This window comes from Misgurnus anguillicaudatus, chromosome 4 (assembly GCF_027580225.2).
Source record: "Misgurnus anguillicaudatus chromosome 4, ASM2758022v2, whole genome shotgun sequence".
Classification (NCBI taxonomy): Eukaryota; Metazoa; Chordata; class Actinopteri; order Cypriniformes; family Cobitidae; genus Misgurnus; species Misgurnus anguillicaudatus.
This window is the reverse complement of record NC_073340.2, coordinates 27610580-27625877: the sequence shown is the minus strand read 5'-3', so window position 1 is coordinate 27625877 and position 15298 is coordinate 27610580. Positions and strand designations below refer to the sequence as shown.

The following is a 15298-nucleotide window of genomic DNA, read 5'->3' as shown; positions in this document are numbered from 1 at the left end:
GGGGTCTAGTATACAGGACGATGATTTGGATGACGTTACTAGTTTAGAGAGCTCTTCTATTGTAGTAGGATTAAATGACTCAAGATGTTCGTTTGGTAATCTAGTGGAAAATGTACTATTGGGTAGAGTGATGGCTGCTTGCGTAGTTTCTATGTTTTCCCTAATAAACATAATTTTGTTAGTAAAAAAGTTCATGAAGTCATCACTATTGTGTTGGAGTTTACTATTGGTTTCTGTTTGTTCTTTGTTTCTAGTCAGTTTCGCAACTGTGCTAAATAGAAAACGAGGGTTGTTATGATTTTCTTTAATAAGCGTACTGAGATAGGTAGATCTGGCAGTTTTAATAGCCTGTCTGTAGTGTTGAACACTCTCTTTCCATGCTGAACGCCATAACTCTAACTTTGTGCTTCGGTAGTTTCTTTCCATTTTTCTAGCTAATTTTTTAAGGGCTGCAGTATGATGGTCATACCATGGAGCTGGCGGTTTTTCTTTGATTCTCTTTTTTCGAGTGGGAGCAACGGCATCCAACGTGCTAGAGCAGACGTTGTTTAGGTTTTCTATTATAATATCTAGATCTTCACGATTATCTGCTACATGTTTCATTTGAGACAGGTCTGGAAGAGTGCTAATAAAGCTATCTTTAGTGGTGGAAATTATTGTTCTGGCTAATCTGTAGCATGTTGTAGACTGAGCGGTCCTATCTAGAAGTATTGTGCATGACACAAGGCAATGGTCTGAAACGGCATCGCTCTGGGGTGATATTTCGATGTCATTAATATTGAGTCCGAGTGACAGAATTAAGTCTAGTGTGTGATTACGAGTATGCGTGGGCCCTGACACGTTTTGTTTAATGCCGAGAGAATTTAGAACATCCATAAACGCACGTCCTAATGCATCATTTGGATTATCCACATGGATATTAAAATCACCAACGATAAGAGCTTTATCTACAGTGACTGTAAGCTCTGGATATCGCCATAATTGTGCAAATGTAGAAAAATAAAAAATGATTAAAGACTGTGGTGTTTATAGAGGGTATGCACCTGACGTCATCGTCGGCTAGAGGGACTGCGGTTACGCCCACTGAGTGGCAAAAGACAAAGCGGCAGTACAGCATGACATCGGCGAAAACAGATTAACAAGAATTCGGAGCTATCGTTTTACAGATTTTTAGCCTGTACGCCCAAAGCCAAGTGCCCTGTGTACCTCTCTGTATACTCACCTGTACGCCCAAAGCCAAGTGTCCAGTGTACCTCCTTGTATACTCACCTGTATACCTTCTAGACGTTCCAGCTCCAAGTCTAGGCACGCACTTGTAGACCCTCTAGACATCTCCAGCTCTACGTACAGGCACCCACTGGAGTACCTTCTAGACGCCGTACTGCAAGCTCAGCGTACCCCTCTACACGACGAGGTGGCCTGCTAAGGTATTTTCCTACCTACCCCCCAGTGTACTTACCTGTCTCTGCTTTACGTCCAGGAAGGGAGGTTGGAGCGTCCATCAGGAGCCCACCTGAAAGACACAAAAAGTAGAAGTTGAGAATATCCCCCTACAATTCACGAGACGGTAAAGACAGGTTGAGAGGACTTACCTGTGATCTCCCGGAGAGTCAGAAGCGACTCAGAGTTATTTAAAGTTCCCGTACTCACCCTTTTAAGAATCCCTTCCCCTCTTCCCCTTCTTTTAATATTTAATAAAGATTTGTTATATTTTATCTTGCTCTTTTGTCTGTTTGGTCATTGGGGCATTTTGGGACCTCCTCTGGGTGGAAACTGAGGGAGGGGCGTGACTCACGTTGGAAGTGGTCCGCTCCGACCTGTGACATAATACATTCTACTATAGGCGCATAAGCGACCAATGCATAAAATTTAAGATTTAGTTTAAAAAATCTGGTATGCGCATACAATGTGCGCGCACTTTTCTGATGACAAAAAATGCATCACAAGAACACGAACCCTTCCGTATAGCTGCAGTCTAACTAGACTTTTCGTTTCATTTACTTTCGGGCAGACCAGAAATGCTAACTCGTGCAATGATATGTCATAGGTTGCTGCGTAGCAAAGTTCAAATCAGAATTTCTGTCATGAATCAAAAAGGAAGGGACCCAAGTGCAAAGGTAAAGGTGAACTCAAAAGGGTTTAATAACAATAAGAGCCCACGAGGGGGCAAAAGACAAAACGATGACAATAACCTACAAGCCTAAAGGCCGGGGTATACCTTTCTTCCGCGTCTGTGTACAGCTCGTGCACGCGTCTGTGTACGGCTCGCGCACGCGTCCGCGCAGCTTTCCAAGTATACTCCCCGCGGCTACAAGCAGATGGCCGCGTTCGACACTATACGCAATAGAAATTATGTATTATTCAAATTACTACTCTAACAGGCCGTCAGGGCAGCACTGATTTGGCGACATTTACAGTACATTAAAACATTAGGATAGGTGAAGAAAAGTAACCGATCCACCATTGCAAACACAGTTTAGAACAAACAACAAGACAACAAAGAACAGGAATTGAACATTATGGTAACAAACATGCTACACAGCTTTCTGTTCTTGGAAGAAGTAAAAGTTAAAGAAGAAACACAATAGTGTGTGTGCAAATGCTGCCTTTTTCTTTGTATAATTGTTTGTAGTGGAGTGTCCTGTCTAAATATTTTCACGCGCATGAGCTGTTGTACGCGGACTGTACATGCACTGTCCGCGCGGTCTCAAATTTTGGGCTGCACGCGGATGGTCCGCGTGGCCGACTGCGGACCCTCCTGATGACGAAAATGACGTCATGCTGAGGCGTGCATACGCGGACGTCCCTAGTATACTTTCGGCTTAAGACAAGACAACAGCACACTATGACAAAACTATACGGGATTAGACTTTCTTGACTTGACTATGCCGACTATGTTAAACATAGCAACAAACCAGAACACACAAATAATACAAAACGATTCAGCACAGGACAAGACACACTGGGGCCTTAAATGGGGAAAACTAAACAAGATAACGAGGGAAGGTCAGGTGAGGGGAGTTAACCAATAATGAGTAATTAACAGGTAAACAAGGGGGCAGGGCAAAGACAAGATACACCAGCACACAGCAAAGGCCATGTGCTACCACACAAAACATGTGCACCACCACGATCCTGCCACATGACCATGAACAACTATGAATAACTATGACAAACTGGCAGGATCATGACATCTGTGAGTAATTATATTAAAGTGTATTTTGAGAACGTTTCCTTCGTCCTCATCAGTTCACCTACACGAGTCGTGACAGTATGGACTCTAAAACAATTATGTATACTGTAATACAATAGTGGATTTAACATGGTTTAAGTTTACAATTCTCACTATTAACTGGTTGATTATTAGCATTAAAGGTCACGTTCTTCCTGATACCATTTTTTAAACCCTAGTTAGAGTGTTATGTTGCTATAATAGCATAAATAATACCTGTAAAATGATAAAGCTCAAAGTTCACTGCCAGGCGATATATTTTCTTCAATAGAATTCCTCTTTAAAAGCCTACAACGAACGGCTGGTTTGGACTACAGCCCTCTATTTCCTGCTTTAATGACGTCAGTAAAACAGTTCGTTGACTAAACTCCGCCCACATGAATACGTCAGTCACCAGCTTTGGCTCAAACGGCTCTGCTAAGCTAAGCTGCTATCGAATCACAGCACACTAAACAAACTACACAATCAGAACTTGTTACGTATTTCTGAAGGAGGGACTTCACATTAACAAGGAGGACATCAGCCTGTTTTGAGGACAGTGAAAACAGCGCTATACAGATAAGTAAATTGTGTGAAAAATACAGCGTTTTTTACACGTGAAACATGAACACATGTTATAATGCCCACTATAAACACAATCAAAGCTTCAAAATCACAGACAGAACGGGAGCTTTAATATTAATGAGATGCTGGCTGTTTATTAATTCTTAATAGCACAAATTAATGTCTGCTTCTGCAAAACCTTATTCTACATCCTTAACCCTCCCCATTTCTACCAATACTTAAAATGAACAACTTCTTTAGTATTAATAATCAGTAGTTGGAGTATATTGAGGCAAAAGTAGTTAATAGATAATAGAGAGAATTGGACCCTAAAGTGGGACCAGAATTATTGATGTAATTTTATATATTATTTCTTAGAGCCATTTCAAGCCTATCCTTGTATCATGTACTAAATAGGATTTAGAAAGTAATTAAATACTTTTTGGAGAGTAATTTGTAAAGTAATCTAACTACATGATTGAAGATGTAATTAGTAACTAGTAACTAATAACTTTTTTGAGTACCTTACCCAACACTGCCGCAGCTTCAGCGTAAAATACGTTATCTTGCGAGAATTCATACCAATTTTACGAGTTGGCTAATTCGTATTAAATCATACGACCACATTGGTATGTTTTTGTATGATTTGCGCCTTGACCCCTGTGACGTTGGGGTTAGGTGTTTGGTTTAGTTGTTGTTTTTTCATGAAAATCATACGTTTTTGCACAATTAACTTTGTATGAATTCATACGAATGAGCCAACTTGTAAAATATGTATAAATTCTCGTCAAATCAGACTGCGACTATACTTCGGCTGTTCAACCTTGCTCCGTATGTTTTTGTACAGTTCACGTAAAAACTATAGCCTATACTCTGGGCTATACCCTAGGCTTTAAATGTCACATTTGCTTTGTTTTTTACTTCTGAAACTCATTGATGGAAAATAATAAGCCTTGAAAAAAAACATAGTTTGTTTGCTTTCTTTACTTTTTAAACGTCTTCTGGTGATCAGTGTATGAAATTAAACAGAACTCAAATGTCAATCATATCACAATTTATAAAAAAACATTAAAATACTGAAATGTCACTAAGGCTTAATTATATAAGAAAGCATCAATATACTTTTAAACATGTTATGTAAATACATACACCAAGCAGAAATGTTGTAACACAATACATGTGCAATTCTTGGTTGGGTTTTCAAACCGGAGTGCAAGTGCTTTACAATTTAAAGTTTTAGTATTAGAGAAATAAACTTTAAGTGAGAAGTCAGAAAATGCTTATTTAAAAACTCACTAAGAAAACTGATTGTATGAGTTATTGTTTTCATGCTGTCTTGACGGACTTGCATCTGTGCTGTTGGGACACAAACCGGGCCTTTTCTATAGCCAGTTCAGTATCTTCCTCACTGATACCCAGATGCCACACAGCCCTGACTGCACCTCCAACATGAGGAAACATCAGCACCTGGACCCCCTGACCCAAAGCAGTCACCTCCTGCTCATCTACCCTTGCCATACGCTCACAGAACTCATTTGGGCTCATCTGCTGGTCCTGAAGATGAAACTTTAAAATGTTTGTTTCCACAGTGGCCAGGTCCAGCTGGTACAGAGGAGGGTCACACTGTATAAGTGCTACAAGGAAAAAAACAAAAGATAGTGAGTCCTTAAGATCACTTTCCTTTCCTTTCAAGTGCAAGGAGTTGCTGTGTGCAGGAAAGTCTCTAAAAGCATCATAGAAACCAATCCAAATCACTTATATTTATTATATTTAATTATTGCTAATTAAATAATTTGCAGCCACTGTCAAAAGAGTCTTTTATATGGATAATATAATTGTGTTTGTGCAATGTTGAAGGTTTAAGGAACTCTGTGGGTTTCTGTCACCTTCAGCAAAGCGTCTGGCGTTCCTGTGGTCCTCTTCCAGTCTGCCAATCATGTCTGACAGGGCGATCCTACCAGCTGCTGCTACAATACCCGATTGGCGCATTCCTCCTCCAAGTGCCTTGCGGGCACGAACTGCTCTCTCTATGAAATCTTTTGACCCACCAAGCATGGTTCCTACAGGTGCCCCCAGCCCCTGCCAAACAGCAATTCAGTCTCTGTATTTTGTATATTAAGGTAGTGACATAGTAAAAACAAAATCTGAAAGGAAACACATACAATTCAGTCTGTACACATTTACAACCTTCAAATCCACAAGCTTTGTGCTGCTGACGCAAGCATTTTTCCTGCATTGCATTTGATGAAAGGAAATTTTTCACAGAAGCCACAAATGCATTTCATACACAAAACATTCGGCCACTTACATGTACTTCATGCATATTTTAAATCGATAAATACTGTATGTACAAACTCAAATTGAATAAATAAGTTTTATGTTGTGTTTTTAAAGATATTTTAAAGGCTTTTTCCATACTAATTTGGTGCAGACATATGTATTCAGTGATGTACAGTACTGTGCAAAAGTCTTAGGCCACCATGCTACCATTAGATGTGTTGTTTTTGCAATTGTATAGTGATCATATATAATTATTTTTCAGTCTCTCTATTGGAATACAACCAGAAAATAAAGGAAATGTGTATATAGTATTAAAAACAGTATAAAAGTAAGCTGAAGTGTCAGGTATTTAGGGTAAACTTTCCTTTCATTTGAGCAATAGCAGGGAACTACAGGATGTCTTAAACCTAAATGAAATGAAATCCTAATTCTAATCGAATGACTTCAGGACTTCAGTCTCCTCAAAAAAGCTCAAGGTGCGTTTCGTGCCAAGAGAGGTCACTCTAAATACTGACTGATGCCTGAAGAAGACATTTAGTTCTGAAAATTGTTATGTTTTCAATTTTGTGTACATATTTCCTGTATTTCTGTTTGAATCTTAAAAAAGAGAGAAAATAAATATGGATGGAACTTTGCTAAAACAACAAAGCTGGTGCAGGTGGCCTAAAACTTTTGCACAGTACATAATGAACCATTGTGTTTTATTACCTTATAATGAGCTTTTTTATCTACACACACCGCGGGTCCCCTTAAATGAAAAGTCGCCATTTTGCACCGCTGTGTTTTTACAGTAGCCCTAAACAGACAAACTGCTCTACAGAATGCATTTTGTCGCTATATTGTCGCAGACGAGGAAATCTTTGAACTGTGTTGGCCACCGTAGCTTCTCTATGTGCTTCGAATGTCATTGGTTGCAATTCACAATCTCACCAATCGATGACGCTAAAATTTACACACATCACCTTTACACAAGTCCATAATTTATTTGTAGTATAGTAATAAAACAGTTTTATTTTGTATGCCCTAACGTGTGTACATAGACCAGCATTTACAAAAAGCAAGGCTTAAGGCAAGAAAACACCCCAAACATACAATTTATACATTTAAATATTAAGCACAACACAAATGCAAACTTCCTTTTACATACAAATTATAATATTATTATAGCTTAATATATAATGTAGCACCTGTTGAAATGTATGAGTATACAAGCATCTGGGTATGAATAACTGGAATAGTGATGGACTGAGAGAGTCTTTCCCGTAGCATCTATAATAACAGATTTATTATTCATATTCATATTTATAAGCCCCAAATACATTTAATGTCTTTCAGTGAGAAGGAAAGATAAATACTCTTTGAGAGAAAAAAGCTCGCTTCCTGAGCAATGCAAACAAGAAGGATAATTAAAATGCAAATGTTGACATCTTCTCTAAGGATTTTGTTGAGGGTTGGGAATGATTCGTTTTTTCCTTAAGGTTTACTTCAATTTTTGTGTGTGTGTGTGTGGTGATGATCTCGGATATGATAGGGAATAATAAACGAGGGGTGTCGTTTCAAGTTCCAGGTATGATTACATGCGTGTCATCAGAGAAAAAGATTACACGTTGGATCCTATGAATAAAAATAAGGCTTGATTGTATGGATGTGTGAGATTTCACACCTTCAGTGTTCAGGTTATGAAGTATTTGAGCACCGACTTCAACAAGGTCATTTATCATTGACTCCATCACTTAAACTACTCTCCTGTGGGAAACTCTAGACAATGTCTTTCGACACTGAGATGAGGAAGTGAGATTTGATCTTGTGTTCAGAATGATGGAACACTCTCAGAAATAAAGGTACAAAACTGTACCTTTTCTGTCACTGGGGCTGTACCCTTTCAAAAAGTACAACCTTGCACCTAAGGATTTCATTTTAGTACCTCAGAGGTACATACTAGGACCAAAGCGAGCTTATTAGTACCTCAAAAATACATATTAGTATTTCAAATGTATATATTGGTACTAAATATTTACATATCTGTACCTAATGGTCCATACAATTACCTTCTTAAAGGGTGCTGCCCCACTGACAGGTAGGGTACATATTTTGACTTTTTTCTAACAATGTAGGTCCTAAAGGGTCGGGTAATCTACCCAAAATTGTATTCTGTTTTTATTCATGTAAAGGTACCAAACGGAAACTTAGGGTACAGCCCCAGTGACAGAAAAGGTACAGTTTTGTACGGTTTTGTACTACAGAGGCACTTTTTAGACATTAAATTACTGGAAAAGCACCTCACACATTAGAAAAACCTCATTATACTCTTTACTTGAGTGTGACATTTTACTACAATTGCAATTTTGTAGCTCTTAACATACATTACTGTAACATACAATAACGAGAATATTATATTATTACACTATTGTTCAATTCATGTTTAATAAGTTTTTAAGTTAAAGGTGCAGTGTGTAATTTTTAAAAGGATCTCTTGACAGAAATGCAAAATAATATACAAAACTATATTATCAGGGGTGTATAAAGACCTTTTTATAATAACAGTTATGTTTTTATTACCTTAGAATAAGACATTTTCATCTACATACACAGAGGGTCCCCTTACATGGAAGTCGCCATTTTGTGCCACCATGTTTCTAAAGAAGCCCTTAATGGACAAACTTTTTTTCCTAAGTTGTCTCTGTCAATGACATGTTTGTCTGGTGGCGGCTACCGTAGCTTCTCTATGCGTTTCAAAAGCGAGGGGTGAGCAGTGGACTGAGCCGTTGGTTGCGAAAATGTACACACTGCACCTTTAAAATGTATTGGTTTATTGGTAACTGGTTCTTATTTTTCAGTAAAGAGCTTCTGTAAATTACTCAACTCATTAAGACCCTATTATTTACTATATTTTGGTTGTTGTTAAAGGGATAGTTCATTTAAAAAATTTAAATTCTGTCATCATTTACTCACTCTCATGTTCTTACAAACCTGTATAAATATATTTTTTTCTGCTGAACACAAAGGAAAATATACATGGTGCCCAGCCGAAGTCTGACCACCGACAACCAACCGATTCCCTTTAATTTTTTTAAATTCTTATTAAATCTTATAGTATAGTATTTTTGAATATATAGTACTTAATATATAGTATTTTTTTCTACTGAATCACCTAAGTCTGCCCAGTGACAACCAATCGCTTACTTTATTTTTAAAATGTTTAATATTTTATATAATTGTACAATTTTATAATGTAATATTCAATGTACAGTATATATTATAGGATAAGCTTGGCTCTCTCTTAAGGGTTTTTATTCCCCAACAGGTTTTTCTAGGAGATTTTTTCAACCCCTTCAATGTCAACTTAACTAAAAGGGGACATATCATGAAATCTGACTTTTTTCATGTTTAAGTGCCACAATTGTGTCCCCAGTGCTTCCTTCAACCTAGAAAATATGAAAAAAGAACAACCCAGTAAATTAGTTTTGGTAAACCATTTGCCTCCCTCTTGTGATGTCAGGAGGGGATAATACCACCCCTTAATCTGCACCAACCAACCACGGCACTGCCATTTAGTGCAGAGATCAACTTTTTTGCATTTAAAGGGCAAAGTTTTGCTCATGCACACCTACAAAGTGGCAATTTTACCATGCTTTAATAAATTATCTATCGGGTATTTTAAGCTAAAACTTCACATATGTTTTCTGGGGACACTATCGATTTATTTGACATCTTAAAAGTCTTTTGAAATGTCCCCTTTAAGTTACATTATTACTCTGCTCACTGGTACAGTTTAATCTTAGCCGCTGACTTTGCTACTTTTATTTTTATTTGTGCTCTGATTTTTCTGTGTTTCCTCTTGTTTTTATTAATGTAAAGCTGCTTTGGAACAATTTAACAAATTGTGAAAAGTGCTATATAAATAAAATTGAATTTTATATTTTGAGCAATGTTTGTAATCAAACCATTTTTAAGCACCATTGACTTCCATAGTAGAATTTTTTTCTTACTATGGAAGTCAATGGTGCTTCTGGTTCCTATTTTACATATATCTTCCTTTGTATTCAGCAGAACAAAGAAACTTATACAGTTTTGAAACAACCTAAGGGTGAGTAAATGATGACTGAATTTTAATTTTGTGTGAACTATCCCTTTAACTTTAATTAACTTTATTACCTTAGACTTTATATATAAACTCAAACTTATATTAAAAATTATTATAGGAAGTGTACATATCTGAAGCAGAACAACTGAGCTACATAATTATATATAAAATACCACTTACCTTGGACAGACACACACTGACGGAGTGGCAATGTTGTAGTATAACAGATGGATGAACACCCTGAGCAACGGCTGCATTCATTAACCTCGCTCCATCCATATGCACTGCCAGACCAAACTTATCAGCCACAGAGCGAAGCTTTCAGCAAGAGAAACATACACTTACAGTTACATTTACATTCAAAATGCTTTATAGTAAATTGTACATTGTATGGTCAGACGTATGTGGCCATTGATGTGAATTTCAAATTAATTGGCATTAATAGCAACTTCTGTTGTTCGAGGATGGTTTTCCACTAGATGTCTGAACATGGCTGCTAGTATTTGCTCTCACTCAAATATATGCTTTGGGCCATATTGTGTATTTTCTCTTTAGTCAAAAACACTAAACACAAATGTTTTGAACGTGTAGGAAGAACCAAGAGCAGTAATCTTGCAATGCATAAAACTGTTTCTGTAGCAGTCCTATGTTTATCCACTTATTCACTACATGAGTGTTCCCAGACATGGTGCAAATTGAAGGACTTTGCCACTCACGGTTCAGCCCGAGGTGTCTGGTAGCCCCAGGATTATCTCACACACATTTCACAAACTAATGTTCTGGTCACTAACCTCCTGCAGGAATGAGAGTGGAAGGACTCGCCCTCCCTGAATATTGTGGGTGTTTTCCACACACACCAGTCGAGAGCGTGTGTAGTGCGGGTCAGGGTAACCGTGACGGATCTTGGATAGTAGCTGGTCTAGATCAAAAGTGCCATCGGTTAGTGTGGTCACTGTTACAGAATGGACACCTGCAAGCTACCAAGACAAGAGAAGACAAGACCATATTAACAGATAATGAGTGACTTGTCGACTACAAGCACTTTGACCGTGGTGGACTTTTAGAAAATAAACTCATAGACTCGCTCTTCATACCTGTGCACATCCACCCTGCTCATAGATGTGAATATGAGAGAGGTCACCTACTATCATCTCATCTCCTCGTTCTCTGCAGTGAACCATAACTGAGAGAGAGAGAGCAAGATATGCATGCTATCGGTAACAAAATTCACAAAATGTTCTTTACATTATGCAGGATGAAAAATGACTTTAGCTGGGTTTTCACACACTGGGTCACATATGTGTCCATAAGCTTTAACCAAGTTACAATTGTAAACAAGTTTTATTAATAGCCCTGGGCATCAACATACCTGAAATCAGATTACTCATCGTTCCTGTGGGGACAAATAAAGCAGCCTCCATACCAAACATATCAGCAGCTTCTTTTTGTAATTCTGCAAAATGGCAAAAAGCATCATGTATATTATGTTTGTACTGTATATGCATGTGTGTAAATATATTATACACTACCAGCCAAATGTTTGGACAGACCTAATTATTTTTATTAGTAAATAAATGAAAATGTAGTTAATTATTAAAATAAATATGTAGTCTAACATTTAAACAAAAAAATAATTACGACAATATGGGACCTTTAAGTAGCACAACTGACGTGTGGGAATCACGTAGCGACCACAAATATTTATATATCTATCACAAGGATTGCAATATTTCAGTAATTCCAAAATATGGTGTTATATCTTAAATTTGTGAGAAAAAACATGATATATGGCCAATGTTGTTTAAATATAATAAACTAGGTACAGAAAGGTGTCTGTGGGCGTTTCTCAATCCGAAGCCTGCAGCCTCCGGAGGTCGCATATGCAGGCTGCATACGTCATCAAGCCTGGTTTATTTGAATTAACTGAGCCTTACATTTGCCACTCATAATCATTTTACAACAATTTACGATTAACTTATAATAATTGTCAACTTTATAATTGTTAATATTTTGAAATAAAACGTCTTGAGGACGCATGCAGCCTACATGCGATAAAGCAACGGACAGTAATGTACATGGTAACGACCTCCTCTAGTGGCCATTACAGGAACAGCACGTAAAAATAAAAAAAACCAAGAAGCAACGGGACATCTATCAAATCTGTTTTCATGTTAGTAGCATGACCTCTCTCTTTAAACGAATGGAACCGTTTACATTATGATCACTATTAGAGAAAAACAAATTGTGTAAGCACACAGCACTGTGTCTATTTCTAACCATTAACAGTTGGATCCTCTCCAAACACATCATCTCCGACCTCTGCCTCCGCTATGGCTCTGCGCATGGCAGGTCCGGGTTTGGTGACCGTGTCGCTCCGGAGGTCCACTGTGCGGACTGCGGACCCTGATGTTACCGCCGGGGATCCGTAATACAGCCGAGCCGGATCCACGCGCAAAACACGCGGATATTTCTGTAAGCAATAACGGAGTAAACGAGCTGAAAACGTGAATGTTTTGGAGGCCATGTCCTCTCTTTTCACTTATGCTATATACCACAGTAAGGTATTCATGCACAGGACTTTACTGAACTTTGGGTTACTCTAGTCGCAAATCATTGATTCAGAGACCCTTGCTCTCAGACATGAATAATGGATTTCGTTGACATCGATCAGTTAAACGTTACATGACTCAAAACCGCATTAGTCCAGGTATGCACGTGCTCTAAAACACACAGGGACCAATAAACACTACTAATAAAACAACTGATGAAACCTTGCAGATAACAATTATTTTATTGTGACTATTCCAGTATTCAATGGTGTTTTTATTGGTTCCCATCTGCCAGATCCTGCTTCTCACCTTACCAGGGACGCACAGAGGCCATTATAGTTTCCATTAAAAACGATACAATTCCCATCATAATCATTAAATGGTTTCTATTGTTTTCCAGCAGGTATGAGCTTAATTTTTCTGGCAACACTTTATAATCAACTTGCATTAGAATATTTAAAATCAGTACCCAGGCCAGGCGGTACCCTGAACTTCCTAAGATCCGAGCTTTTGTTTGGCTTGCATTTTAGATTTCTTCCAGCTATTTGGGGTTAGAGGAAGAACCAATAAATATAATAACCAAATAGTTTTCTTTGAACATAAAGCAATGTAATTGTCCACGTTTGTGCACAACAGGTTGTGCAAAAAAGTGATGTCCACGTATATTCTTAGAAGGTTAAAGGGATAGTTCGTCCAAAAATAAAAATTCTGTCCTCATTTTCCTGTAAAAATGTCTTCTGATGATCATGAAGAAAGATATTTTGAGGAATGTTTGTAACCAAGCCATTCAAGGAGGAAATAATAACTTTTACTAAAGGAAAACAAACAATATAATTTGATGTATTTCAGACAAATGAAATTGAATTGTGGTGTCATACACTGTCCACACGTGGGCGCTCATGTTTAATATATATGGAGGCTTAGCAGCAGGCATTGAAGTATGGACTGGACATTTGTGCTTTTAAATAGGACTGTTGTATAAAAAATATTTTTTAAATGCAATATTTATTAAATACCACTAATATTAGTTATTTTACTGTTACTCCCCCAAATCTAAAATAAATGCACATTTTAGGGATTTACTTGGATGCTGGCTTTAAAATGTATTGGGACACTTAGAGATTGCATTGGTATGAATAGCATTGAATTGGATATAAATAATAAATGAACCAATTTTGGAAAGCAAAATAATATCAAAATATTACATTATTATAAAATATAATATAATAATATTTTTATAAAATAATAGCAATACAGTATCTACATCACACACATGCACACACACAGATACATATATATACATACAGTAATAATGAATGCCTAATGCATAATAATGAATAATAAAGTAAAGCAGCCATGTAGACCCCAGAATAGATATAAGCTCCTTAAATTCTCTTTAAAAATCATCTCACTGACAATGCCAAAATGTAACATAATTTGAAATATTAATTTTTTTTAGACACAACATACAGTAATTCCCAAAGTTACATTTGTGTTATTCAACAGTTAATTTGACCAAACAAAAGTATAAAATGGCTAATTACAACATAATTACGTTTATATGTTATACAAATTTAAGGGTGGGGAAACAAGTATAGCAACCTTGACTCCTCCATTTAATGCCATGCTTAGTAATACACAGTAGGCTTGTTTAATTTTTATGCTATTTTGCATAATTCAGATTTGTAGCAACCTGTAGCATCTAGACATGCTCAACATGTTTGCTGAGTTCATGTGCATGTCTCTGATTGTTTTTGAAGACACTCCCTTTTTTTGACTCTTGTAACCATGTCCTATTATTACCTTTTAATTTCAAAAATAACATCACGACATATGTCAACCTATTTATTTAGAAGAGAGATGCAGAGTAACTCAGCAAATATGTTCAGAATGTCTAGATGCTAGCTACAAATGAAGTGTGGCCCGCACATACTTAGTATGTGTGGAGTAACGTGATCTTATTTACACTCAGGCCTCAAACCCGTAAGGCCCATCCTCCAGTGATGTCATACGGTTAAGAGCGGAGGTTTCCTGGCCTTTACGGGCTCTGTTTCAAGCGACTGATCTTGCCAGGCTGACTCTAATAAAACCTCCTGCGGGAGGTGTCAGGAGAGGTTGTGAAAGTGAGTCCAGCAGCTGTCTGGGTTTCCAGTAAGATGCTTAAGAGGGGGGTAGATGGGGGCCAGGGTGTGCCAGTTGGCACTCGATTCTTACATTATATTCAAATGAGAGCATTTGTCATTGATGTCATTGGTATGCTGCACTCTGGTGGGCATTACTATATCGAGATTGCATGACTCCCAATATGTTATTCATTTTTTTGGTATCCATTCTGTACGATTATCCATTATATTTTGCTTTGAGTAAGCATGGCTTTTGAGGTTAGCTGAAGGATTTTCTAGATTGATACGAGGAGATGGTTGGAGGGTTCAAACTAAGTTAATGCTGAACTATTGTTATTTCATGGTGTTTAAAAAATGGCCCTCATACATCACAGAACGTCCAGTCCAGAATATGAAATAAAACAGAGTCCTAGATTGATTTTAGGCATGGTTCATTCCTCCTCTATCAGTTTGTGTACTTATATATTAGTTTTTACTGCAGCTGCTG

At 37.5% G+C, this 15298-nt stretch overlaps 1 protein-coding gene across 2 annotated transcripts; it reads right to left on the bottom strand.

The window, feature by feature from the left end:
- Positions 1 to 1383: 1383 nt before the first annotated feature.
- Positions 1384 to 12848, bottom strand: tha1 (threonine aldolase 1). Of its 2 annotated transcripts, XM_073867098.1 has the most exons (8): positions 12417 to 12848; positions 11509 to 11592; positions 11234 to 11322; positions 10931 to 11116; positions 10320 to 10457; positions 5662 to 5854; positions 5072 to 5409; positions 1384 to 1513 (listed from the first exon to the last, which is right to left on the bottom strand). In XM_073867098.1, the coding sequence occupies exons 1-7, from the start codon at positions 12661 to 12663 to the stop codon at positions 5102 to 5104; spliced, it is 1245 nt and encodes a 414-aa protein (XP_073723199.1). In that variant the 5' UTR covers positions 12664 to 12848; the 3' UTR covers positions 1384 to 1513; positions 5072 to 5101. The 2 variants fall into 2 exon arrangements, with proteins under 2 accessions (XP_073723199.1, XP_055033175.2); XM_055177200.2 differs by lacking the exon at positions 1384 to 1513 and having other exon boundaries at positions 4815 to 5409.
- Between the last annotated feature and the right edge of the window lie 2450 nt (positions 12849 to 15298).

What these genes read in the sequence shown, in the direction of transcription:
- tha1 (XM_073867098.1), bottom strand. Translation starts at nt 12,663, where the DNA reads ATGGCCTCCAAAACATTCACGTTTTCAGCTCGTTTACTCCGTTATTGC. An exon ending in AGAGGATCCAACTGTTAATG is followed by an intron (nt 11,593 to 12,416) that starts GTTAGAAATAGA and finishes GCCATTTTGCAG; the next exon opens with AATTACAAAAAGAAGCTGCT. An exon ending in CACTCTCATTCCTGCAGGAG is followed by an intron (nt 10,458 to 10,930) that starts GTTAGTGACCAG and finishes TCTTGCTGAAAG; the next exon opens with CTTCGCTCTGTGGCTGATAA.